Source organism: Primulina tabacum, chromosome 17 (genome assembly GCF_025594145.1).
Source record: "Primulina tabacum isolate GXHZ01 chromosome 17, ASM2559414v2, whole genome shotgun sequence".
NCBI classification, from domain to species: Eukaryota; Viridiplantae; Streptophyta; class Magnoliopsida; order Lamiales; family Gesneriaceae; genus Primulina; species Primulina tabacum.
This window is the reverse complement of record NC_134566.1, coordinates 22,789,226-22,815,854: the sequence shown is the minus strand read 5'-3', so window position 1 is coordinate 22,815,854 and position 26,629 is coordinate 22,789,226. Positions and strand designations below refer to the sequence as shown.

The following is a 26,629-nucleotide window of genomic DNA, read 5'->3' as shown; positions in this document are numbered from 1 at the left end:
TAAGTTCCCGGCACCTCATCCCATCTCTGGGATACATGAAGCCCCCGATTCTTTTACAGAAACTAAATATTTTCCATGATCGGGCACAAAAGGCTAATCGGGACAGCGAGTATGACTTTAGCCCGACTATTTAAGGAGGGAGTGATGATACCCTCGGGATAGCCCGGGTTGTGCCCGAGTCATGGACGATTCTTGTGCCTGGGGCATGGACGACCAAGGATACTGGATGGATGGCCAGAATCAGGACAAGTCGGCATGAAGGGTTCATCAGGAGCCGGGCGGGTGAATGCCCGGGACGTCTCCTCCCCGGGCCACCGGACGCCCGAGCTCTCGTTCAAACTCCCGGGAACTTTCCACCCGGGCCATCTCGATATGAGCACCGCACTCGAGTATACTAGCAGAATAGGATGTGGGCAATGTCCCATCTCTAACACCAGGCCGATGGGTTGACAAAAATCAGATGAGCTGAATGTGACCAGTATGAGATTTGACATGTCAGAATATAAGGTGTGCTCAGCCGTCCTACTATAATTAGTAGGTAGCACGAAGAACGAGGTCATAATTACTTCTCCTACTATAAATACCATGTTCTCCCTTTACATTTACATTCATTCATTCATACCAATATCACAACCATCACTTGCTTACATTGGTTCTTGGCTTGAATCATTCACTGACTTAAGCATCGGAGTGGCCACGCCGGACACCCCTCCGGCGCCCATTCACGTGGTTACCTTCTTGAGTGCAGGAAATCCTCTCCGCCCGGGAATGAAGCTTTTGGTTCAGATATCTACATTGCTCTTATTTCCTTCATCATTTTGATAGCAGATCCGGTGGAGCACCCGACCCTGCTCACTCATTTCACCCGAATCGCATCGAAAATGTTTTTCATTGGTTGGAAAAAATTCCTGGTTCTCCTCTTATTGGCAGATCCGAGGAACCTTGCCCTTTATTCTTCTCACCAGATGATGGTTTGCCTGTTGTATCAACTTCTAATGGGGATGAACAAACCTTCGTGGAATCCAACGAACTGTCTGGGCAAAATTATGATTTTTCTACCAGTAGAAACTCTCTGGATCACAACAATAGAAAATATTTATTTGGGTATTTTTGGGGAAGCATGAGAGACAGCCATAAATGGAATAAGAAAAGGATTCTTTCATTGAGGCAGGATAGGTTTGAAATGCAGAAAAAAACTTTAAAAGTTTATTTGAAGTTTTGGATGGAAAACATGTTCAACCTCTTTGGCCTTGAGATCAACATGATAGCTAGTTTTGCTTTGTTAAATGCCATTTCTATGCTTTATATTGCTTGTCTCGCTGCTTGTGTTCTATTGGCACGCCCTATCGTACGTAGATTGTGGCTGATCTTTGTCTTTCTATTTGCTATCATTCTTCTTCCTGAATATATTGTGATGTGGAAAACTGTGACGCCTTTGAATCTCTGTGTTTCTGTTGAGAGCGCTGCACGTTGCCATGATTGCTAGAAAACCTCATATGATCTATATTTTCACTATTGCGAAAAATGTTGGCTGGGTAAGTTTTCTTACTATGTTAATTGCTTCTTAGAAATAAATTTATTCTACCATTTCTTCGTTCATGCATGATACAATGGTTTTGAGAAACGAGTTTATTCTCATCTCATTTATCTGGAGAGTTTCTGGAATGCTTTCATCTAGTGTTTTCATTCTGACAATCTTATGTTGGGACTTCTTAACTGAAGTAAATTTTATATTTTATGATCTAGAGCCCCAACAGTCAATTGTGGTGATAATCGTTGCCGAAGGGGTTGTATAAAATAACTTTAGCTGTGTGAGAACCCATGGCAGTACTATTTTTCAGTCCATTGATATTTTGCCATTTGCATCTTGGTACATTTATGATCTTAAAAAAGCTTTTGTATAGGCTTTTACTTGTTTATTCCAAACTAAGGTTCCTTTCCCTAAAAATAGAGGGATGCCTCAGCTTCATATTTTCTATCAAATTCCATCTTTTCACGTCCACTGCTGTTAGTCATTTGTTTTTTCTCTGGCAGGCCTTACCATTGATGATCCTCGGATGCTCATCGGTTATTATGCGGTTTTCATGGTGGCGTGCTTTAAAGTCCGTGCAGACCATGCCTCCTGTTTTTCAGGGTCATTTACATATTACCAAATGCTTTCTCACCATAAGAATGCTATAGCTTGGCAAGATCTATCAATTGAAACCAAAAGCATGTGGACTTTATTGGACTATTTGAGGGTTTACTGCTATTGCCATTTGTTGGATCTAGTACTTGATGCCATCTTAATTACAGGAACATTGGAGTATGACATTTTTCACCTTGGGTACCTTAGCTTCGCCCTTGTTTTCTTCCGTCTGAGACTTACCATACTAAAGAAGAAAAATAAGATCTTCAAGTATTTGCGAATGTACAATTTTGCTGTTATTGTTCTTGTTAGAGTAGATTTCCTGCAAGCCAACGGTTGGCTAGTGAATTTATTGACTCAAGTGAAATAAACAATCTTTATTTTAATATAATTTAACTTTTCATGGTCTTGTTATACTTTATCTGTATACCCATGCAAACAGCATAGATAAAGTCCTTGATTATGCTTTAAGACAAATGAATCGTAATTCAATGTTGAAACTCATTTGTAATCACTGCATATTCTAAATTCGTTCCTAGTTGATTGAGCCGCCTAAAACAAGGATAAAGGTCGCTTGAGCTCGAGACTAGCATCTGTGATGTTGTGTACTGCGTTTCTTGGTAAGGGCATGGAGATGTCCAAACATGCAGATGGATAGTCATATGATGATTATACCGAACAACCGTCTCTCGGACTTTCCAAGTGGTTATCATTCATCGAGAGGATAAGTCCGTGGTTATGATTGTACACCATTAGTCCTTACGACCCGGGACAACACTGAGGCTCTATATGCTAGGGCTGTGCTTAAACTCGTTTACTGGCTCCAGGAGAGTCATCAGGTGGCGAGGTTGGATACAATTACGACACATATAGGAGCCAGTGCATTGTAGTCGGGGATTCACCGTTCACCTGCGGGTGTGGATATCCTATGTGATCTGATGTAATAATAGTGCATGGAATCTCTGGCCAGAGTATGAGATGTACGTTGGAGAATGAGTTCTCCAATAGTACACGCGATGCCACTATTATATGTGTCACATAGTTATCGAATTATTATGCAACCCTCGATGAACCAATAGTTGCAGATTCGATCGGGATATATGAGATGAAGGGACCGTACTGTACGTTAATCATAATCGATTGGTTCTTGCAGGCATTATCAGTGATACTTAGGGGATCATGGGGCGATGCTACTAGACGCTCTTACCATGATCCGATGGGTGCAATCAGAAATGAGTTCTGACATTCTTAATCAAGGTGTTGATGAAAAGAATGAGACTAACTAGGGTAAGCCCGAATAAGAATAAATATTATTCTGAATCACAAAGAGTTGTGAACTCACGGCTAGCTGTATCCCTGAACCATTGAGGGTCACACAAGTACTGGATCATTTGTTCCCGTTGAGAGAATAAATTCAAGGAGTTGAATTTATATTATATAGTAAATTCAAGGAGTTGAATTTATGATAATTAAATTTTGAGAAAATAAATTCAATGAGTTGAATTTATACGATAGTAAATTCAAGAAGTTGAATTTATGAAATTTGGAGAGAATAAATTCAAGAAGTTGAATTTATAAAATTTGATAATTTAATTTATTAAACTCAAAAGTTGGGTTTATTAAATATTAAATTTTGGAGGTGATAAATTCAAAGAGTTGAATTTATAATTTAAATAAAAAAATTCAAATATTGAATTTATAATTAATTTAATTTATTAAGTTCAAAAGTTGAGTTTATTAAACATTAAATTAAATATAGTGAGTAGTGTGTTTAATGGGCTTGTAGGAGTACAAGTCCAACATACTAAATAATTAAAGTTCTTAATGGACCTTGATTAATTAATTAAACTAGTTGGACTAGCCCAATTAATTAATAAAACCCATTAATGTTAATTATAAAATTTAGGTCAAGACTATTGTTTTTAAGGAAATAAATATAAATTGACGTAGCCTCCACCTTTTTCTTTTTGGGTGATTCACGTGAAAGGCATATAAAAATCCTCCAAATTATTTTGGCTTTTTCTAAGAAAAAGAATTTTGATTCCTCTCTCAAATATTTGATCTCAACGTAAAAGTTCTCCGAATTTTCTAGTGCAAATTGGAAGAGGAATAGATCATCCAGTCGTGGACCTGATTAGAAGAAATAAAAGGAGTCTCTTGAAGAAAGTTCGTAGGGATTCATCAAGAGCTAGATCCGTCATACCGGATCAGTTGGTGCCAAGTGATTTAATCATCAAAGGTATAAAATTCTAACGCCCTATGAATGTTTATGTTTCAAATCATACGAGCGCCCAAAGCAAAACATATTTTGATTGTCAAAATAAATAAAAAATTTTAAACTTCCGCTGCGTTTGGGCGCGTAGAAAACCGAGATCTAACAGTGGTATCAGAGCCAAGGTTTTTTCTAAATCGTATGGTTTTGATATTGAATAATTTATTTCTAACCACACAAGAAAATTTTTCAGAAAATTGTAATACCATAAAAATTATTTTTTCTAGAAATTTTAAATAAATAAATAAAATTCGGGGCTGCCCGGAACTGTTCCGGGCAGCGCACTGTGTGCGCCTGCGCGCGCAGCGTGTGCGCGCGCTGCGCGGAGAGTCCGCACAGCGCACGGCGGCTGCGCGCGTGCGCTGTGCGGAGAGTCCGCACAGCGCCCGGCGGCTGCGCGCCACGGCATGCCGAACGTACGCACGCTGCGCGCACGGCGTGCCGCCGCGCTGCGTGCAGGACCCCTGCTGCTGCCCGAAACGTTCGGGCAGCGGGGCGGCTGCCCGGGAGTGTCTCGGAAGCGTTCTGTATGATGGGCTTGAATTGTTTGGGCCTATGGTGTAATTTTCTGATTTTCAAATTTTTGGGAAAAATTGATATTTTTGAAAATTGGTTCAATTTTATTTTGGAAAATTGATTTTAGAAAATTAATATTTTTCTTGTAAAATAAATAATTAGAATGTGATTTTAATTATTTATGGTAAAATGAGTTTTACAAGAAATCAATTATTATTGATTTAATTTGAAATTAAATAAAGGAGTTTATTTAATTTATTAAATTCTTTAATAATTGTGGTGGTTAGTGATAAAATTATTAGATATATGATATATGCGATATATAGTAGTATGCATGTATGTATTTTATTAGATAATATAGTTGCATGGATCCAGCAAACATACAAACTCGTGGCACACGATTTTTAAAATTAAAATGATTAGATCAACCGTGGTTGCATGTTGATCGCTATCTGCGGACAGTGTCTGGCTCATATTATTGGGGAGGCCTAGACGCCGGAAAGCTGTGACTTCCACCGGACATATGATATGAATTGAGTGGAACTCCCATGACTTTGGCTCATATTATTGGGAGAACTCATGGCGACCGTCTATTACAATTCAATATTGATGGTTCGGTTTGACACGCGAAAATAAACGGCGTCATATTATTGGGTCCTTATTAAACGTGAGGCAAAATACGTGGAGGTTGCATAGAGATGCAATTGGATTCTACCTTTTAGAAATTTTCATTGGCTGATATTATTCGGGATTATAATTGGCTAATTGGACTCTACATTCCCACTAAGGAAATACGATTTCCCTTTTTCATCAGAGGGTGGTGGAAATGTCAAAATAGTGGGAGGGAGATTTATAAAATAAAATCCATATTTTATATCTTAAAATTATTTTAAAATAATCAGCAACCATTATTCTGTTTTCATATCAGTATATTTTCGATTTCGTCACGTAATCTTTTTGTTATTGACTAGTTAACCGAATCTAATTTTCAAGACTGGTTGGGAAAAACTTGTTCTAAATTCGGAGAAAATGACATACACACCACTGTCAGTCCTGCTGAACTGACAAAGCATGCAAGATGGTAGGACCATAGTATGCAAGCTAAAGTGTGATGTGCTCGCTTCTATGTCAAATGAACTGTAGAGACAATTTGAGGAAATTCTGAATGCTGCTGACATTCGAATGCACGTGCAAGAGTTGCATGGTGCATGAAACTCATACGATGATGCACACTACTTTCAAGGAGCTCATGACTACACGCATGCAAGACATGGCTTTGACTCATGAGCATGGTGTACATATGATTGGGCTTATTGAAAATGTGGTGGGCCTGGAATATGTGATTCCTAACAAGTTAATTGATGACATTAAATTGTTGTCTTTCTCTTCCTCATTTGAAAGGGTTATGGTGAACTTCAATTTGAATAAGATATATGATAGCCTTGAAGAGCTAGTCAATACGCTTATAACTTATGAGATCACCATAACACAGGAAATCATTGTTTTTCTTATGGGCCTCTCGTCAGACGAAAATGGCCCATAAGGTAAGGAAAGAAATGTTCCGCCCCTCACAAAAAAAACAATCCCAATAAGAGACAAATTCTGAAAGACACTTAAAAAGCCTACAAAGCCCGCTAAGTTAGAACATATTTATTTCACTGCATGAAGTCCAGACATAAGAAATTATATGTGCCAGAAATGTTCTGGAAATGATAAGTGATGTCCAAGTAAACATGATTTCAACAACAAACAAAATAAAGTTAGATGATCCAAATCCCACACAAATATGGCACGTTAGACTAGGTCATATTTCCAAAAGAAGGATGCACAAGCTAGTGGGAGAAGGTATGTTTGACTTGTCAGACAAAAAATTCTCTACCTGCTTGTAAGTCCTGTCTAAAAGGAAAAATGACCAAGACTCCATTCGATAGAAACGTGGAACGTGCGCATGGTCTACTGGATTTGATCCACACAGATGTTTTTGGCCCGCTAAGTGTTAGCACAAAATATGAGCATTCCTACTTCATTACCTTTACTAATGACCATTCGAGGTATGGGTACGTTTATTTGATTAAAAACAAATATGAAGCATTTGAAAAGTTCAAAGAGTTCAGATCTGAAGTAGAAAATCAGCTGGAAAGAAGTATTAAGGCACTTCGATCTGATCGAGGTGGAGAATACTTAAGTTCTGAATTTTTGGGTTATCTAAAAGAGAATGAGATTCCCTCACAGTGGACTCCACCAGCAACACCACAGTTGAATGGTGTTTCTGAACGTCAAAATCGAACCTTGATGGACATGGTTCGATCCATGATGGGATTCACTGAATTGCCTACATCATTTTGGGGCTTTGCGCTTGAAACTACGGCAATGTTGTTGAATAATGTCCATAGTAAAGCAGTGGATAAAATCCCATATGAGATATGGATGGGAAAAACTCCCAAATATTCTTACATGAGAATATGGGGATGTCCAGCTTACGTGAAGCAGACAGTGGGAGACAAATTGGATAGTAGATCCACTTTGTGCTACTTTATAGGATATCCAAAGAATTTTGTTGGATATTATTTCTAGTATCCCAATGAAGCAAAAGTGTTTGTTTCAAGAAATGCCACCTTTTTGGAAAAGGAATTTCTATTAGATAGAAAAGGCAAGATGATAGAACTTGAAGAAATTCAAGATACTCCCTCAACTATAGTAGTTGAACCTAATTTCGAACAACCAGTAGTTGAAGTACAAGCTCCTAGAAGGTCTGATAGGGTTATTAGACCGCCTGCAAGATATACGCTTCTTCATGAACAAAGCCATGATGAGCATTGTGTTGGTGTGATCCAATGAATTTCAAAGAAGCAATATCTGATACTGATTCAACCAAATGGCTTGAAGCCATGCAGTCAGAAATGGACTCTATGTATTCAAACCAAGTCTGGACATTGGTGGATCAACCTGAGGGAGTCGTTCCCATAGGGTGCAAATGGATCTACAAAAGAAAGCTTGGGCAGATGGGAAGGTAGTGACCTTCAAAGTAAGACTGCTTGGAAAAAGTTATACTCAAAGGCAAGGAGTTGTCTATGAGAAAACTTTTTCACCAGTTCCTATATTTAAGTCCATTAGAATACTACTAGCCATAACATAATGGTATGATTATGAGATATGGCAAATGGATGTAAAGACTGCATTCCTCAATGGAGACATCAGAGAAGAAATTTATATGTCTCAACCTGAGGGATACGCATCAGTAGGAAGTGAGCATAAGGTATGCAAACTTCAGAGATCAATATATGGTCTCAAGCAGGAGTCAAGGAGTTGGAACCTCAGATTTGATAGCACTATCAAAGAGTTTGGTTTTGCTAAGAATCCTGAGGAACCATGCGTGTACAAGAAAGTTAGTGGGATTGTAATGACATTCCTGGTACTTTATGTTGATGATATCTTGTTCATTGGGAATGATGTAGGATTATTGTAATTAACTAAAGTATGTTTAGCAAGTAAATTCTCCATGAAAGACATGGGTGAAGCATCCTATGTATTGGGAATACAAATCTATAGAGATAGATAAAAAAGGATGTAGGGGCTCACCCAAGCCACCTATATCGATACCATTATAAAGCGATTCTCTATGGAAGAGTCCAAGAGAGGATACTACCAATGTGTCATGGTGTTACTCTGTCTAAGACAATGTGTCCCAAAAATGATGAAGAGATAGAGATGATGACTCGTATTCCATATGCGTCAGCCATTGGTAGTATCATGTATGGTATGATATCGACGCGTCCCGATGTTGCTTATGCTTTGAATGTCACAAGCAGATATCAGGCGAACCCTGGTCCAATGGATTGGAAGGCCGTGAAAGATATTCTTAAGTACTTGAGAAGGACTAAGAACTTGTTCATGGTCTATGGGGGTGGAGAATTAAAATTGGAAGGCTACACTGATTCTAGCTTCCAATGTGACGTAGATGATTCGAAATCGACCTCTGGCTTTGTATTCATGGTGCGGCTGTCTCTTTGAAAAGTTCCAAGCAAGACACCGTTGCGGATTCCACCACTGAAGTTGAATACATTGTTGCATCTGCTGCATCAAAAGAGGTAGTTTGGATGAGAAATTTTGTCCAAGAGTTGGGCGTTATTCCTAATGGAGTTGATCCAGTCCCGTTGTACTGGGACAACATTGGTGCCGTTGCGCAAGCAAAGGAACCAAGGTCTCATCAGCGATCCAAACATGTACTGAGGAAGTTCCACATCATACGGGAGATAGTGGGAAGAGGAGACATATCAGTTGAAAGAGTCCCCTCTGCAGATAATGTTGCTGATCCTCTTACAAAGCCCTTGCCAGGACCATTGTTTGAAAGCATCGCGAAGCAATGTGATTAAGGGTAGTTGGCTCTAGGGTAAGTAGGAGATTGTTAGAGTAGATGTCCTGCAAGCCAAAGGTTGGCTAGGGAATTTATTGACTCAAGTGAAATAAACAATCTTTATTTTAATATAATTTAACTTTTCATGGTCTTGTTATACTTTATCTGTATACCCATGCAAACAGCATAGATAAAGTCCTTGATTATGCTTTAAGACAAATGAATCGTAATTCGATGTTGAAACTCATTTGTAATCACTGCATATTCTAAATTCGTTCCTAGTCGATTCAGCCGCCTAAAACAAAGATAAAGGTCGCTTGAGCTCGAGACTAACATCTGTGATGTTGTGTACTGCGTTTCTTGGTAAGGGCATGGAGAGATCCAAACATGCAGATGGATAGTCATATGATGATTATACCGAACAACCCTCCCTCGGACTTTCCAAGTGGTTATCATTCATCGGGAAGATAAGTTCGTGGTTATGATTGTACACCATTAGTCCTTACGACCTGGGACAACACTGAGGCTCTATATGCTAGGGCTGTGCTTTGACTCGTTTACCGGCTCCAGGAGAGTCATCAGGTGGCGAGGTTGGGTACAGTTGCGACACATATAGGAGCCAGTGCATTGTAGTCGGGGATTCACCGCTCACCTGCGGGTGTGGATATCCTATGTGATCTGATGTAATAATAGTGCATGGAATCTCTGGCCAGAGTATGAGATGTACGTTGGAGAAGGAGTTCTCCAATAGTACACGCGATGCCACTATTATATGTGTCACATGGGTTATCGAATTAGTATGTAACCCTCGATGAACCAATTGTTGTAGATTCGATCGGGATATATGAGATGAAGGGACCGTACTGTACGTTAATCATAATCGACTGGTTCTTGCAGGCACTATCAGTGATACCTAGGGGATCATGGGGCGATGCTACTAGACGCTCTTACCATGATCCGATGGGTGCAATCAGAAATGAGTTCTGACATTCTTGATCAAGGTGCTGATGAAAAAGAATGGGGCTAACTAGGGTAAGCCCGAATAAAGGATTATGTCCTGAATCACAAAGAGTTGTGAACCCACGGCTAGCTGTATCCCTGAACCATTGAGGATCACACAAGCACTGGATTGTTTGTTCCCGTTGAGAGAATAAATTCAAGAAGTTGAATTTATATTATATAGTAAATTCAAGGAGTTGAATTTATGATAATTAAATTTTGAGAAAATAAATTCAAGGAGTTGAATTTATATGATAGTAAATTCAAGAAGTTGAATTTATGAAATTTGGAGAGAATAAATTCAAGAAGTTGAATTTATAAAATTTGATAATTTAATTTATTAAACTCAAAAGTTGGGTTTATTAAATATTAAATTTTGGAGGTGATAAATTCAAAGAGTTGAATTTATAATTTAAATAAAAAAATTCAAATATTGAATTTATAATTAATTTAATTTATTAAGTTCAAAAGTTGAGTTTATTAAACATTAAATTAAATATAGTGAGTAGTGTGTTTAATGGGCTTGTAGGAGTACAAGTCCAACATACTAAATAATTAAAGTTCTTAATGGACCTTGATTAATTAATTAAACTAGTTGGACTAGCCCAATTAATTAATAAAGCCCATTAATGTTAATTATGAAATTTAGGTCAAGACTATTGTTTTTAAGGAAATAAATATAAATTGACGTAGACTCCACCTTTTTCTTTTTGGGTGATTCACGTGAAAGGCATATAAAAATCCTCCAAATTATTTTGGTTTTTTCCAAGAAAAATAATTTTGATTCCTCTCTCAAATATTTGATCTCAACGTAAAAGTTCCCCGAATTTTCTAATGCAAATTGGAAGAGGAATAGATCATCCAGTCGTGGACCTGATTAGAAGAAAAGAAAGGAGTCTCTTGAAGAAAGTTCGTATGGATTCATCAAGAGCTAGATCAGTCATACCGGATAAGTTGGTGCCAAGTGATTTAATCACCAAAGGTATAAAATTCTAACGCCCTATGAATGTTTATGTTTAAAATCATACGAGCGCCCGAAGCAAAACATATTTTGATTGTCAAAATAAATAAAAAAATTTTAAACTTCCACTGCGTTTGGGCGCGTAAAAAATCGAGATCCAACAGTTCTCTCTCTGGCCTATCAATCTCCCTTTGTTGGTGTCTTTAATGCAGAAAAGTGCGAAACAATTGATTACATTGTCAGAGTAGATTCCCTGCAAGCTAACTGTCGGCTAGGGATTTTATTGACTCAGTTGTAATTAACAATCTTTATTTTAATATAATTCATTATTTCATGGTTTGTTATTTCTTTATCTGTATACCCATCTTATCAAACATAGATAAAGACCTTGATTATACTTTAATACAAATGAATCGTAATTCGATGTTGAAACTCGTTTGTAAACACTGTATAATCTAAATTCGTTCCTAGTCGATTCAGCCGCCTAAAACAGGGATAAAGGCCGCTTGAGCTCGAGACTAGCATATGTGATGTTGTGTACTGCGTTTCTTGGTAAGGGCATAGAGATGTCCAAACATGCAGATGGGTAGTCATATGATGATTATACCGAACAACCCTCCCTCGGACTTTCCAAGTGGTTATCATTTATCGAGAGGATAAGTCCGTGGTTATGATTGTACACCATTAGTCCTTACGACCCAGGACAACACTGAGGCTCTATATGCTAGGGCTGTGCTTTGACTCGTTTACCGGCTCCAGGAGAGTCATCAGGTGGCGAGGTTGGGTACAATTGCGACACATATAGGAGCCAGTGCATTGTAGTCGGGGATTCACCGCTCACCTACGGGTGTGGATATCCTGTGTGATCTGATGAATTAATAGTGCATGGAATCTCTGGCCAGAGTATGAGATGTACGTTAGAGAAGGAGTTCTCAAATAGTACACGCGATGCCACTATTATAGTTATCACATAGTTATCGAATTAATATGCAACCCTCGATGAACCAATGGTTGCAGATTTGATCAGGATATATGAGATGAAGGGACATTACTGTACGGTAATCATAATCGACTGTTTCTTGCAGGCACTATCAGTGATACCTAGGGGATCATGGGGCGATGCTACTAGACGCTCTTACCATGATCCGATGGGTGCAATCAGAAATGAGTTCTGACATTCTTGATCAAGGTGCTGATGAAAAGAATGGGGCTAACTAGGGTAAGCCCGAATAAAGGATTATGTCCTGAATCACAAAGAGTTGTGAACCCACGGCTAGCTGTATCCCTGAACCATTGAGGATCACACAAGCACTGGATTGTTTGTTCCTGTCGAGAGAATAAATTCAAGAAGTTGAATTTATATTATATAGTAAATTCAAGGAGTTGAATTTATGATAATTAAATTTTGAGAGAATAAATTCAAGGAATTGAATTTATAAAAATTTGAGAATTTAATTTATTAAACGCAAATGTTGGGTTTATTAAATATTAAATTTTTGAGGTGATAAAAATTCAAGGAGTTGAATTTATAATTTAAATAATAAATTCAAATGTTGAATTTATAATGTATTTAATTTATTAAGCTCAAGAGTTGAGTTGATTAATTAATAAATTAAATATGGTGGGTAATATGTTTAATGGTCTTGTAGGAGTACAAGTCCAGCATAATAAATAATTAAAGTTTTAATGGGTTTTGATTAAATTAATTAAACTAGTTGGACTAGCCCAATTAATTAAATCAAGCCCATTAATGTTAATTATGTAATTAGGGTATGGATTTACTATAAATAATGTATTCAAGTCAAAACCCTAGCCCCACCACCACATGATTTTCGAGAATCACACCTCCAAAAAGAAAAAAAAAATTTCGGCCACTTGTTTTGAAAAGAAATATTGAGCCGTCTCTCAATTTTTCCTCTTCTACGCAAAATCTCTTCCATATTTACTAGTGCAATTTGGAAGAGGAACATACAATCTAGTCGTGGACTTGATAGGAGGATCAAACAAGGATTTCATCGAAGAAAGTTCGTAGGGAATCAACAAGAGCTAATCCGTTTATACCGGATTAGTTGGAGCCACGTGATTAATTCACCAAAGGTATAACGATTGTAACACCCTATGTATGTTTTTGTTAAAATCATACGAGCGCCCAAAACAAATCATATTTTGATTGTCAAAATAAAATAAAAAATTTTAAAACTTCCGCTGCGTTTGGGCGTGTAGAAAACCAGATCCAACTGTGGTATCAGAGCTAGGTTTTCTGAATCGTATGATTTTAAATTCTATTGAATAATGTATTTCTAACCACACAAGAAAATTTTTCAGAAAATTTATCACCACGAAACGTTCGGGCTGCGGGCGGGCAGCGAGGGCGGCTGCCCGAGATCGTCTCGGGAAGCGTGTAAATTGAAAGGCTTGAATTGTTTGGGCCCAGGGTGCAATTTTCTGATTTTTCAAATTTTTGGATAAAATTGATATTTTTGAAAATTGGTTCAATTTTTATTTTGGAAAATAATTTTCTTGTAAAATAAATAATTAAAATATGATTTTAATTATTTATTGTAAAAATGAGTTTTTTCAAGAAATCAATTATTATTGATTTAATTGGAAATTAAATAAAGGAGTTTATTTAATTTATTAAATTTTAAATAATTGTGGTGGTTAGTGATAAAATTATTAGATATATGATTGATCAATTAATTAAATTGTTTAATTAAATTGATGTTAATATTTGATATTAAATGTATGAAGGATGATCGAGAGCCTTGACCAATGTGTTAATTGTATGTTAGGATATTTTACTGTTTTATTCATTTTGTTAATATTTGATATTATTAAAGTGGGCCTGGTTTATGGCTCGTTCCCACCCCATGAGATGTATCCCTTATGTGCCATGGCTATTTAAATGTATTTATTAGAAATAGTGGGAGATCAAGACTGGAAGATGGTGGACCCGATGATCAAGATGAAGACATGTAAAATATTGGAAGCTTTTGTAATCGTTGCATTTGCATCCCTGCATTCACCTAGGTTTTGGACTTGGATCCATGTATGGCTCACATGGATCTAATAGTGTTGGCAATCGATCATCTTTATTTATTGTTGAATGTCATATTATGATATATGCGATATATAGTAGTATGCATGTATGTATATTATTAAATAATATAGTTGCATGAATCCGGCAAACATACAAACTCGTGGCACGCGTTTTTAAATTAAAATGATGAGACAATTTTTGAAATTAAAATCCCTCATTTTGAATAAGATTCAAAATTTATATCAAACCGAAAAAGTAAAATTTAAAAGAGTTTAATTTTTCCTTGCCTTCCATCAACCGTGGTTGCATGTTGATCGCTACCCGCGGACAGTGTCTGGCTCATATTATTGGGGAGGCCTGTACGCCGGAAAGCTGTGACTTCTACCGGACATATGATGTGAATTGAGTGGAACTCCCATGACTTCGGCTCATATTATTGGGGGAACTCATGGCGACCGTCTACTACAATTCAATATTGATGGGTTAGTTTGACACGGGAAAATAAACGGCGTCATATTATTGGGCCCTTATTAAACGTGAGGCAAAACACGTGGAGGTTGCATAGGGATGCAATTGGATTCTACCTTTTAGAAATTATAATTGGCTGATATTATTCGGGATTATAATTGGCTAATTGGACTCTACGTGCCTACTAAGGAGATACGATTTCCCTTTTTCATCAGAGAGTGGTGGAAATGTCAAAATAGTAGGAGGGTAATTTATAAAATGAAATCCATATTTTATATCTTAGATTTATTTTAAAATTATCAGTAACCATTATCTGTTTTTCAATTTCAGTATATTTACGATGTCTACTCGTAACTCGCTTTCAATCATTCTCGATCAAAACAAATTGACTGGCCCTAACTATCATGACTGGTTTCGAAACTTAAAGATTGTTCTGAACTCCGAAAGGATTGCGTATGTGCTTGAGAAGAGGCCACCTAAGGAGGCGGCTCCTGATATCAGTAGGACTGAATTGGCTAAGCTTGAGAAACATTCGGATCATGATCTTCAAGCTAAGAGCTACATGTTGGCTTCCATGTCGAATGAACTTCAGAGGAGGTTCGAGGAGGCGGTGAATGCTGCTGACATTCACCTTCATCTGAAAGAATTGTATGCTGTACAAACTCGTTCAGAAAGACATGCGACTGTTAAAGAACTCATGACTACACGCTTGCGAGAGGGGACTTCGGTCCATGAGCATGGTGTTAGGATGATTGGGCTCATCGAGAAGTTGGTGGGGCTTGACGTGGTTATACCTAGTGAGCTCTTGACTGACATTCTCTTGCTGTCTTTGCCTGCCTCGTTCGATGGATTTGTGGTTAATTTTAATATGAACAAGCTTGAGGCCACCCTTGAAGAGTTGGTCAATATGCTTACTAATTATGAGGCCACAATTAAAAAGGAAAAGCCTGTTCTTCTAGTGGGTCCTTCGTATGGTACGAAAAAGAGAGCCCCAAATAAAGGCAAGAAGTGTTCTGCCCCTCCAAAGAAGAACAAGCCCAACAAGAAGCCATACAAGAAATCCAAACCGGGTCCCACAAAGCCTGACAAGTCAGAACAAGTCTGTTTCCACTGCAACAAGCCTGGACATTGGAGGCGTAATTGCGAGGAATATCTAGCCCAGAAGCGTTCTGGCCATGGTATGTTTTATATTGAAGTTAATGTTTCTATTAATTCCTCTTCTTGGGTATTGGATACCGGATGTGGTTCTCATCTATGCAATGATTTGCATGTGATGGGAAGAAGCAAGAGGCTTAGAGATGGTGAGACCTTTCTAAGACTAGGAAATGGAGCAAGAGTTGCTGTCACTGCCATTGGAGACGTTACTTTAATTTTGGACAATAATTTTGAGTTGGTTTTAAGAGACGTTTTATTTGTTCCTGAATTGGTTAAAAACATTATTTCTATTTCTACGCTTGATAGTGATGGTTATTCTTGTGTTTTTGCTAAAGGTGTTTGCAATTATACAAGAATGAATGTTTGATTGGAACTGGAGAATTAACAAACGATCTCTATAACTTAAAATTAAAAGATATTCCGTTAAACAATATCCAAGCGCATACGAAAACAACAACAAACAAAAGAAAAATAGAAGATCCAAATCCCGCACAAATATGGCACGCTAGACTAGGTCATATTTCCCAAAGAAGGATGCACAAGCTAGAGGGAGAAGGCATGTTTGACTTGTCAGACATAAATTCTCCACCAACTTGTGAGTCCTGTCTAAAAGGAAAAATGACTAAAACTCCATTCAATGGAAACGTGGAACGTGCGCATGGTCTACTGGATTTGATCCACACAGACGTTTGTGGCCCGCTAAGGGTTAGCACAAAATTTGGACATTCCTACTTCATTATCTTTACTGATGACCATTCGAGGTTTGGGTACGTTTACTTGATGAAACACAAATCTGAAGCATTTGAAAAGTTCAAAGAATTCAGATCTGAAGTAGAAAATCAGCAAGAAAGAAGTATTAAGGCACTTCGATCTGATCGAGGTGGAGAATACTTGAGTGCTGAATTTTTGGGTTATCTAAAAGAGAATGGGATTCTCTCACAGTGGACTCCACCAGCAACACCACAATTGAATGGTGTTTCTGAACGTCGAAATCGAACATTGATGGACATGGTTCGATCTATGATGGGATTCACTGAATTGCCTACAACGTTTTGGGGATTTGCGCTTGAAACTGCGGCAATGTTGTTGAATAATGTCCATACAAAAGCAGTGGATAAAACACCATATGAGATATGGATGGGGAAACCTCCCAAATATTCCTACTTGAGAATATGGGGATGTCCTGCATATGTGAAGCAGACAGTGGGAGACAAATTGGATAGTAGATCCACTTTGTGCTATTTTGTAGGATATCCAAAGAATTCTGTTGGATATTATTTCTATCATCCCAATGAAGCAAAAGTGTTTGTTTCAAGAAATGCCACCTTTTTGGAAAGGGAATTTCTATTAGATAGAAAAGGCAAGATGATAGAACTTGAAGAAATTCAAGATGCTCCCTCAACTTTAGAAGTTGAACCTAATCCCCAAGAACCAGTAGTTGAAGTACAAGCTTCTAGAAGGTCTGATAGGGTTATCAGACCACCTGCAAGATATACGCTTCTTCATGAACAAGACCATGATGAGTCTTGTGTTGGATGTGATCCAATGAATTTCAAAGAAGTATTATCTGATACTGATTCAACCAAATGGCTTGAAGCCATGCAGTCAGAAATGAACTCTATGTATTCAAACCAAGTCTGGACATTAGTGGATCCACCTGAGGGAATCGTTCCCATAGGATGCAAATGGATCTACAAAAGAAAGCTTGGGGCGGATGGGAAGGTAGTGACCTTCAAAGCAAGACTGGTTGCAAAAGGATATACTCAAAGGCAAGGAGTTGACTATGAGGAAACCTTTTCACCAGTTGCTATGCTTAAGTCCATTAGAATACTACTAGCCATAGCAGCATGGTATGACTATGAGATATGGAAAATTGATGTAAAGACTGCATTCCTCAATGGAGACATCAAAGAAGAAATTTATATGTCTCAACCCGAGGGATACAAATCAGTAGGAAGTGAGCATAAGGTATGCAAACTTCAGAAATCAATATATGGTCTCAAGCAGGCATCAAGGAGTTGGAACCTCAGATTTGATAGCACTATCAAAGAGTTTGGTTTTGCAAAGAATCCTGAGGAACCATGTGTGTACAAGAAAGTTAGTGGGAGTGTAGTGACATTCCTAGTACTTTATGTTGATGATATCCTGCTCATTGGGAATGATGTAGGATTACTGCAATCAACTAAAGTATGGTTAGCCAGTAAATTCTCCATGAAGGTCATGGATGAAGCATCTTATGTATTAGGAATACAAATTTATAGAGATAGATCAAAAAGGATGTTGGGGCTCACCCAAGCCACATATATCGATACCATTATAAAAAGATTCTCTATGAAAGAGTCCAAGAGAGGATACTTACCAATGTGTCATGGTATTACTCTATCTAAAGTTATGTGTCCCAAATCTGATGAAGAGATAGAGATGATGACACGCATTCCATATGCATCAGCTGTTGGAAGTATCATGTATGGCATGATATCGACACGTCCTGACATTGCTTATGCTTTGAGTGTTACAAGCAGATATCAAGCGAACCCTGGTCCAATGCATTGGAAGGCCGTGAAAGACATTCTTAAGTACTTGAGAAGGACTAAGAACTTGTTCATGGTCTATGGGGGTGGAGATTTAAAATTGGAAGGCTACACTGATTCTAGCTTCCAATGTGATGTAGATGATTCGAAATCGACCTCTGGTTTTGTATTCATGCTTAATGGTGCGGCTGTCTCTTGGAAAAGTTCCAAACAAGACACCGTTGCGGATTCCACCACTGAAGCTGAGTACATTGCTGCATCTGCTGCAGCCAAAGAGGCAATTTGGATGAGAAATTTTGTCCAAGAGTTGGACGTCATTCCTAATGGAGTTGATCCAGTCCCGGTGTACTGCGACAACACTGGTGCCGTTGCGCAAGCAAAGGAACCAAGGTCTCATCAGCGATCCAAACATGTACTGAGGAAATTCCACATCATCCGGGAGATTGTGGGAAGGGGAGACATATCAGTCGAAAGAGTCCCTTCTGCAGATAACGTTGATGATCCACTTATGAAGCCCTTGCCAGGACCATTGTTTGAGAAGCATCGCGAAGCAATGTGATTAAAGTTTATGGGTAGTTGGCTCTAGGGCTAGTGGGAGATTGTTAAAGTAGATGCCCTGCAAGCCAACTGTTGGCTAGGGATTTTATTGACTCAGTTTAATTAACAATCTTTATTTTAATATAATTCATTATTTCATGGTTTGTTATTTCTTTATCTGTATACCCATGTTATCAAACATAGATAAAGACCTTGATTATACTTTAATACAAATGAATCGTAATTCGATGTTGAAACTCGTTTGTAAACACTGTATAATCTAAATTCGTTCCTAGTCGATTCAGCCGCCTAAAACAGGGATAAAGGCCGCTTGAGCTCGAGACTAGCATCTGTGATGTTGTGTACTGCGTTTCTTGGTAAGGGCATAGAGATGTCCAAACATGCAGATGGGTAGTCATATGATGATTATACTTAACAACCCTCCCTCGGACTTTCCAAGTGGTTATCATTTATCGAGAGGATAAGTCCGTGGTTATGATTGTACACCATTAGTCCTTACGACCCGGGACAATACTGAGACTCTATATGCTAGGGCTGTGCTTTGACTCGTTTACCGGCTCCAGGAGAGTCATCAGGTGGCGAGGTTGGGTACAATTGCGACACATATAGGAGCCAGTGCATTGTAGTCGGGGATTCACCGCTCACCTACGGGTGTGGATATCCTGTGTGATCTGATGAATTAATAGTGCATGAAATCTCTGGTCAGAGTATGAGATGTACGTTAGAGAAGGAGTTCTCAAATAGTACACGCGATGCCACTATTATAGTTATCACATAGTTATCGAATTAATATGCAACCCTCGATGAACCAATGGTTGCAGATTTGATCAGGATATATGAGATGAAGGGACATTACTGTACGTTAATCATAATCGACTGTTTCTTGCAGGCACTATCAGTGATACCTAGGGGATCATGGGGCGATGCTACTAGACGCTCTTACCATGATCCGATGGGTGCAATCAGAAATGAGTTCTGACATTCTTGATCAAGGTGCTGATGAAAAGAATGGGGCTAACTAGGGTAAGCCCGAATAAAGGATTATGTCCTGAATCACAAAGAGTTGTGAACCCACGGCTAGCTGTATCCCTGAACCATTGAGGATCACACAAGCACTGGATTGTTTGTTCCCGTTGAGAGAATAAATTCAAGAAGTTGAATTTATATTATATAGTAAATTCAAGGAGTTGAATTTATGATAATTAAATTTTGAGAGAATAAATTCAAGGAGTTGAATTTATAAAAATTTGAGAATTTAATTTATTAAACGCAAATGTTGGGTTTATTAAATATTAAATTTTTGAGGTGATAAAAATTCAAGGAGTTGAATTTATAATTTAAATAATAAATTCAAATGTTGAATTTATAATATATTTAATTTATTAAGCTCAAGAGTTGAGTTGATTAATTAATAAATTAAATATGGTGGATAATATGTTTAATGGGCTTGTAGGAGTACAAGTCCAGCATAATAAATAATTAAAGTTTTAATGGGCTTTGATTAAATTAATTAAACTAGTTGGACTAGCCCAATTAATTAAATCAAGCACATTAATGTTAATTATGTAATTAGGGTATGGATTTACTATAAATAATGTATTCAAGTCAAAACCCTAGCCCCACCACCACATGATTTTCGAGAATCACACCTCCAAAAAGAAAAAAAAAATTTCGGCCACTTGTTTTGAAAAGAAATATTGAGCCGTCTCTCAATTTTTCCTATTCTATGCAAAATCTCTTCCATATTTACTAGTGCAATTTGGAAGAGGAACATACAATTTAGTCGTGAACTTGATAGGAGGATCAAACAAGGATTTCATCGAAGAAAGTTCGTAGGGAATCAACAAGAGCTAATCCGTTTATACCGGATTAGTTGGAGCCACGTGATTAATTCACCAAAGGTATAACGATTGTAACACCCTATGTATGTTTTTGTTAAAATCATACGAGCGTCCAAAGCAAATCATATTTTGATTGTCAAAATAAAATAAAAAATTTTAAAACTTCCGCTGCATTTGGGCGTGTAGAAAACGAGATCCAACGTACATATACGAGGCGATTGGATTCTATAAATATGATTATGGGTTTCTGATCACCTCAAGATCCGCTTTAGTCGAAATCATCATATTTTTTCTGGTATCACTTAAATCATATATGTTCTCCTTGTCGGAATTTGATAATGTATTTCGGTACCTTGAAGCTGAACAAATTGGTGCAATTGTCCGAGAGCAAGAAAAGAAAGCTGCTTGGAAGACTGAACAGTTGCAGCATATTCGCAAATCTGAGGAGGAGAAACGTCAACGTAACTTACAAGTGGAGAAGATGAAATCTGAAATGCTCAACCTACAAGTTCAGCTCCACAGTATGAATTCCTTGACTGCTGATGATTCTTCACCTGTTAATGAAGGATTGAGAAGAAGGAAGAATGCTTCACTTAATCAGATAGATACCTGCAGACTTGTAGAACAAGATGGAAACATGAGTTATGATTTCACATCCAATGTGCATGATTCCCCGAGTAGCTCAAGACCAGAGAGTCCATGTACAGTAGATTTCACAAAGTACACGATAGATGCTTTTTTTGGTGAAATAACAGAGCAAGAGGAGTGTGGCAGTTATAATGTTGTTAATGATTTGGACAAAGTTAAGAAAGGTAAAACCCAATCCCAAGAAAACCCTTTAGCTTCTGCTGTACAGTTGATAGGTGACGGTGTTTCCCAAGTACAGTCAATTGGAAATCATGCTGTTAACAGTCTCGTGAGCTTTTTAAATATTGCACCTCAAGATTCATATTCAAATTCACGTGAGCCCCTTACATATGGAAGGACTCTGATGAGAAAAAGAGTTCTGACATTAGACATTTGCACTTGAATCGATCATCTTCTCTTCAATCAGAAAGTAGTAGAACTTCAGATTTCTCGAGTCTGCAGATTCCGCAGATAGTCCAGCATATATGGTCCCATATGAGATCTAATAACGATGTAGTGTGTTACTGTTGTTTCGTTCTTGTTTTTCTTTGGAATTTCAGTTTACTTTCTATGGTGTACTTGGGGGCTTTGTTCCTTTATGCTCTGTGCGTAAATACTGGACCTGACTACATCTTCTGGGTTATAATGCTAATATACACCGAAATGTATGTTTTGATTCAGTATTTCTATCAAATCATGATCCAACACTGTGGTTTCAGCATTCAGTCAGGCCTTCTGCGCGGGTTGGGGTTTCCAACAAAAAGAATAACATCGTCTTTTGTTATAAGTTTGCTACCTCTATTTTTAGCTTACTTATCTACTCTAATACAGTGTTCTATAACTGCCAAAGACGGTGAATGGTTTTCAGCTGGATTTGATTATGGAAAAGGGGGGGTGCTTAATAAAAATGAGGTTCAATCAGATTCTAGCTGGGTTGAGGAATCTATTAAATTTGTCCAAGTTATGAAACAAATAGTTGAAATGATGGTTAGTAGTTGTTCAAGATACTGGAAATCTCTGACACAGCAAGCAGAATCTCCTCCATATTTTGTTCAATAGTCCATGGATGTCAAAGTATGGCCAGAGGATGGGATCCAACTAGAGAGACTAGAATCTGGAATGAATCAGCTTCTGCAGCTTGTACATGATGAAAAGTGCAAGAATGTAGTGCCTAATCAATGGACTTGCGCTAGCAAGGTTCAAGTTCGAAGTATTGAAAACAGTACTGAAAATAGCAATGTGGCTTTGGCAATTTTTGAGGTTCTTTATGCCTCTCCATTAAGTGAATGCACGCCATCAGAAAATTATAAATCTCTAACTCCAGCTGCTGATGTAGCTAAAGAAATCCTTGGAGCTCGAAGCAGGGGACTTGCTGAAAAAATTAGATTTCCATATGATGTACTCTCAGTAATTGGTGGTGGCAAGAGAGAAGTTGATCTCTACGCATATATCTTTGGTGCTGATTTGACTGTTTTCTTTCTGGTTGCTATATTCTACCAATCTGTTATATAGAATAAAAGTGAAATTCTGGAGTACTATCAACTGGAGGATCAGTTTCCAAAAGAGTTTTTATTTATTCTAATGGTGCGATTATATGCCTTTTTCATCTTTGGATTACAAATAAATGGTTATTTATCATGCTGGGGTTTTTTTTCTTGCATGCAGATAATCTTCTTCTTAATGATTGTTGATCGCATCATGTACCTATGCTCATTGGGGACAGGAAAGGTCATATTTTACGTTTTCAACCTCATCCTCTCCACTTATACTGTCACCGATTATGCTTGGAACATGGATAATTCTCAGAAAAATGCTGCTGGATTGGCTCTTCGAGCAATATTTCTTACTAAATCTTTTTCTCTAGCACTGCAAGCGACACAAATTCGATATGGGGTTCCCCACAAATGCACATTATATCGTCAGTTTCTAACGAGCAAAATTTCTCGGGTTAATTATCTTGGCCACAGGCTCTTTCGTGCTTTGCCTTTTTTGTACGAATTGAGATGCGTCCTTGATTGGTCTTGCACAACAACATCATTAACTATGTATGACTGGCTGAAGGCGAGTTCTTTGATTTTCATGTCACAACTGCTCCAAGTACTTGTTGAAAATTGAATATGTGAATCTTTGATTACTGTATTTACTGTATTCAGTTGTTTGGCGAATCATTTCCCATGCACAAGATTGAGAATCTGAGATCGCATTATAAGGCGATGTTTTCTATGTTTTCAGTTGGAAGACATTAATGCAAGCTTGTACCTTGTCAAGTGCGATAATGTTCTGAACAGAGCTAAGCATAAACAAGGAGAAAAGCAGACCAAAATGACTAAGATTTGCAACGGTATACGTCTGTTTTTCATATTAATATGTGTCATTTGGGCCCCCATGCTGGTACGTAGCTCGTGGCTCAACTCCAAAAAAGAGTATATGTTCTCTTCTTTTTGAAAAGATATGGATGCTAATCTTAGTAACAAATTCCTTTTTATTTGGTGATTGCTAATAGCATTTATTTTCTGTTCGTGTTTATTTTGTTCAATGGTATCTGAGTATTGGTATTACTCATTGATTTTATAATTTCTATGGCATGCTGTTAGAATCTCCTGAAATTATCATGTTCTAAAATTGGCAGTTGTTAAAAAGCACCTACTATGGGCCATAATCAAGTGTTGTATCGGAGCATGACGCTCCTCCAAAAACTGACCGAAATGATAAATATAGCAATGATTACTATTTTCAATGAAGCTAATTGTTTTCTTATAGATAGATATACAGTAATGGTAATCCGACAAACATAGCAAATCCGATTAATGATGCAAGTTTTCAGTTTGATATCAAGACAGTCGATGGCAGGTTGACTTTGTACCAGACAACTCTTTGTGAAAAATTTTTGTGGAATGATTTCAATGCAAATGTTGATATTGATCCTGAAGGATATTTGAGCTCATACAATGTGAATGACATCCAACTGGTTTGCTGTCAAGCTGATCCAAGCACTATGTGGCTTGTCCCTGATGTGGTTCAGAAGCAGTTTATTAGTTCTCTTAACAGCAGTAGCATGGATATAAAATTTTCTTGGGTTCTTACAAGAGACCGGCCAAAAGGAAAGGAAACTGTGAAATACGAGAGAAGCGTTGATCCATCAGATCTTCCCAAATCATCAGAAGTTGAGAGGGTTCTGAAAGGTTCCTTCAGCAGCTTTAGGGTTTACAACATTTATCCAAGATATTTTCGGGTTACAGGGTCTGGAGAAATTCGACCTTTTGAGCAAGAGGTATGCTTTCAAGCCCTCCCTCGCTCCTTTTTTTCACACACACATACACAATGTTAAGCCCTCATGTGTCAAGTTTTTTTATTTAGGGAAAGACGCCATCAATATAATGGAAAATTTGGGCAGTAGTTTGAAGACCCCTCTAAGTTCTTGGTTGATTTTAGGATCACCAAAGCGAAATTCAAATTTGTGGGAGAGGGGATTGTTAGAGTGTAGGGGACTTTGTTGGCATTATCTGCACAAGCACTTCGACATCCTTTTATGCAGGTGGCTTTATTTTGCTTGGCATGTAAAAGGGGTGCTTGAGCAGAGGTTGAGCCAGAGATGGCAAGCTGGCCATCATAGAAATTAAACATCAATTATATTTTATTTTTCTAAAAATAAGTCCTCTTAATATAATATAAATTTTGGGCATGCTATTCAAACAGTTTTAAATGAGTGAAACTGATTCTCTCTATAAAATGATTTACCATTGAATTACCATAAAGTTGCTTTCGGTTTAAAAAGTCAATTCCAGTCGGGAGCTTTCAAGTTGTGACTAGGTATTCACTTCAGAAGCATTCATATAAAGTCTTATGTGTTCAAAACCAAAATTGTCCATTTCAATATGATATAACTATCGACTCACCGCAGCCTTTAAAAATGAAATGTAAAATTGTTTCATGAGTCACATGTTGTATCAGAAGAAATCCCACGTAAGATTTATCACATCTTTTGTCTTACACAACTGTGGAATGAATTTTAATTGAATATAACATCTAGAGGGATTGATCTGTTATATTATACCAGAGGGATTTCTTGGTGAAACACTAAGTAAATTCAGCATATGGGGTCTCTACATCACATTTGTACTTGCAGTTGGACGGTTTATCAGAATGCAGTGTTCCGATTTACGGATGAGAATACCATATGAGAATCTTCCGTCATGTGACAGGTACTCAAATTTGTAAAGAACCCGAAATCTTACCATTATCTCATTAATTATAATATTAAATGAACCGGTTAATGTTATCTATAATTATCTACACTCATTGGATGGAAATTATCAAAATTTATTTTTTGAAAGATGCATCTATTTTTAGGCCGTGGAGATGCGTGCTCTTAACTTGACAGCTTGTTTCAGTCCCGAGTTTTCATAAAAATAAAACTAGATCCAATTGTGCACTAAGTAATTCTCATGTTTCTTTAGGTTGATAGCTATCTGTCAGGATATATATGCCGCGAGAGCAGAAGGTGAACTTGGAGTTGAAGAGGTACTATACTGGACATTAGTGAAAATTTACAGGTCACCTCACATGTTGCTCGAGTATACCAATCCCGACTAATTCTTTGAGTTGACGACCTTTATTACATGCTCGAGTATATCAATCCTTACTAGTTCTTTTTGAGCTGATGACCATTATATACCTTTCCAGACGAACTGGCGATGGTAGGATCACCTAATGTCATAGAAGATGCAGCCATACTAATGCCAATACTTGTAAATTTATTAGCATTACCAAGCCTTCTGATTCTTATTTTCTTCAAGGGCGTTGTGAAATTTAACCGGTTTGTATATAGCTGAGGAAAAATTGTCAAATTTGTCCTGTAAGTCGTCATCCCTTCTCATTTCCATTTCTCATCATACAATGATACAAAAACAGGAAAAGAGAAAATAATTTTTAACTCATCTATATATATATATATATATATACCTATAAAAGTGTGCGTACTTGAAAAGTTTTCCAATTGTGAACTGACATAATTACCCTTAACATGTTTTCTTCTTTTCATTATCAAGTAACATACGTGACAATTTCACACTTAATCTATTAATTAATAATTAATACTAATTTACTACATTTTATGATTATAGTTTTGTGTTTTTGACTTTCTACTCTTATCTTTTTTTCGTTATAATATTTAATTATG

The 26,629-nt window shown here is 37.5% G+C and overlaps 1 protein-coding gene across 6 annotated transcripts; it reads left to right on the top strand.

Annotated features, from left to right (window-relative positions):
- The first annotated feature begins 281 nt into the window (after positions 1 to 281).
- Positions 282 to 26,360, top strand: LOC142531800 (piezo-type mechanosensitive ion channel homolog). 6 transcript variants are annotated; one of them, XR_012816372.1, is made up of 11 exons: positions 300 to 1,535; positions 2,035 to 2,305; positions 11,443 to 11,474; positions 21,038 to 21,635; positions 23,116 to 23,511; positions 23,683 to 23,841; positions 24,215 to 24,721; positions 24,808 to 24,985; positions 25,508 to 25,652; positions 25,908 to 25,971; positions 26,134 to 26,360. XR_012816372.1 is itself a non-coding variant. In XM_075638061.1 (9 exons), the coding sequence occupies exons 4-8, from the start codon at positions 21,603 to 21,605 to the stop codon at positions 25,953 to 25,955; spliced, it is 1,143 nt and encodes a 380-aa protein (XP_075494176.1). In that variant the 5' UTR covers positions 296 to 1,535; positions 2,035 to 2,305; positions 11,443 to 11,474; positions 21,038 to 21,602; the 3' UTR covers positions 25,956 to 25,971; positions 26,134 to 26,360. The 6 variants fall into 6 exon arrangements, 1 of the variants encoding a protein (XP_075494176.1); XR_012816371.1 differs by having other exon boundaries at positions 24,808 to 25,413; XR_012816370.1 differs by lacking the exon at positions 24,808 to 24,985 and having other exon boundaries at positions 299 to 1,535.
- The last annotated feature ends 269 nt before the right edge of the window (positions 26,361 to 26,629 follow it).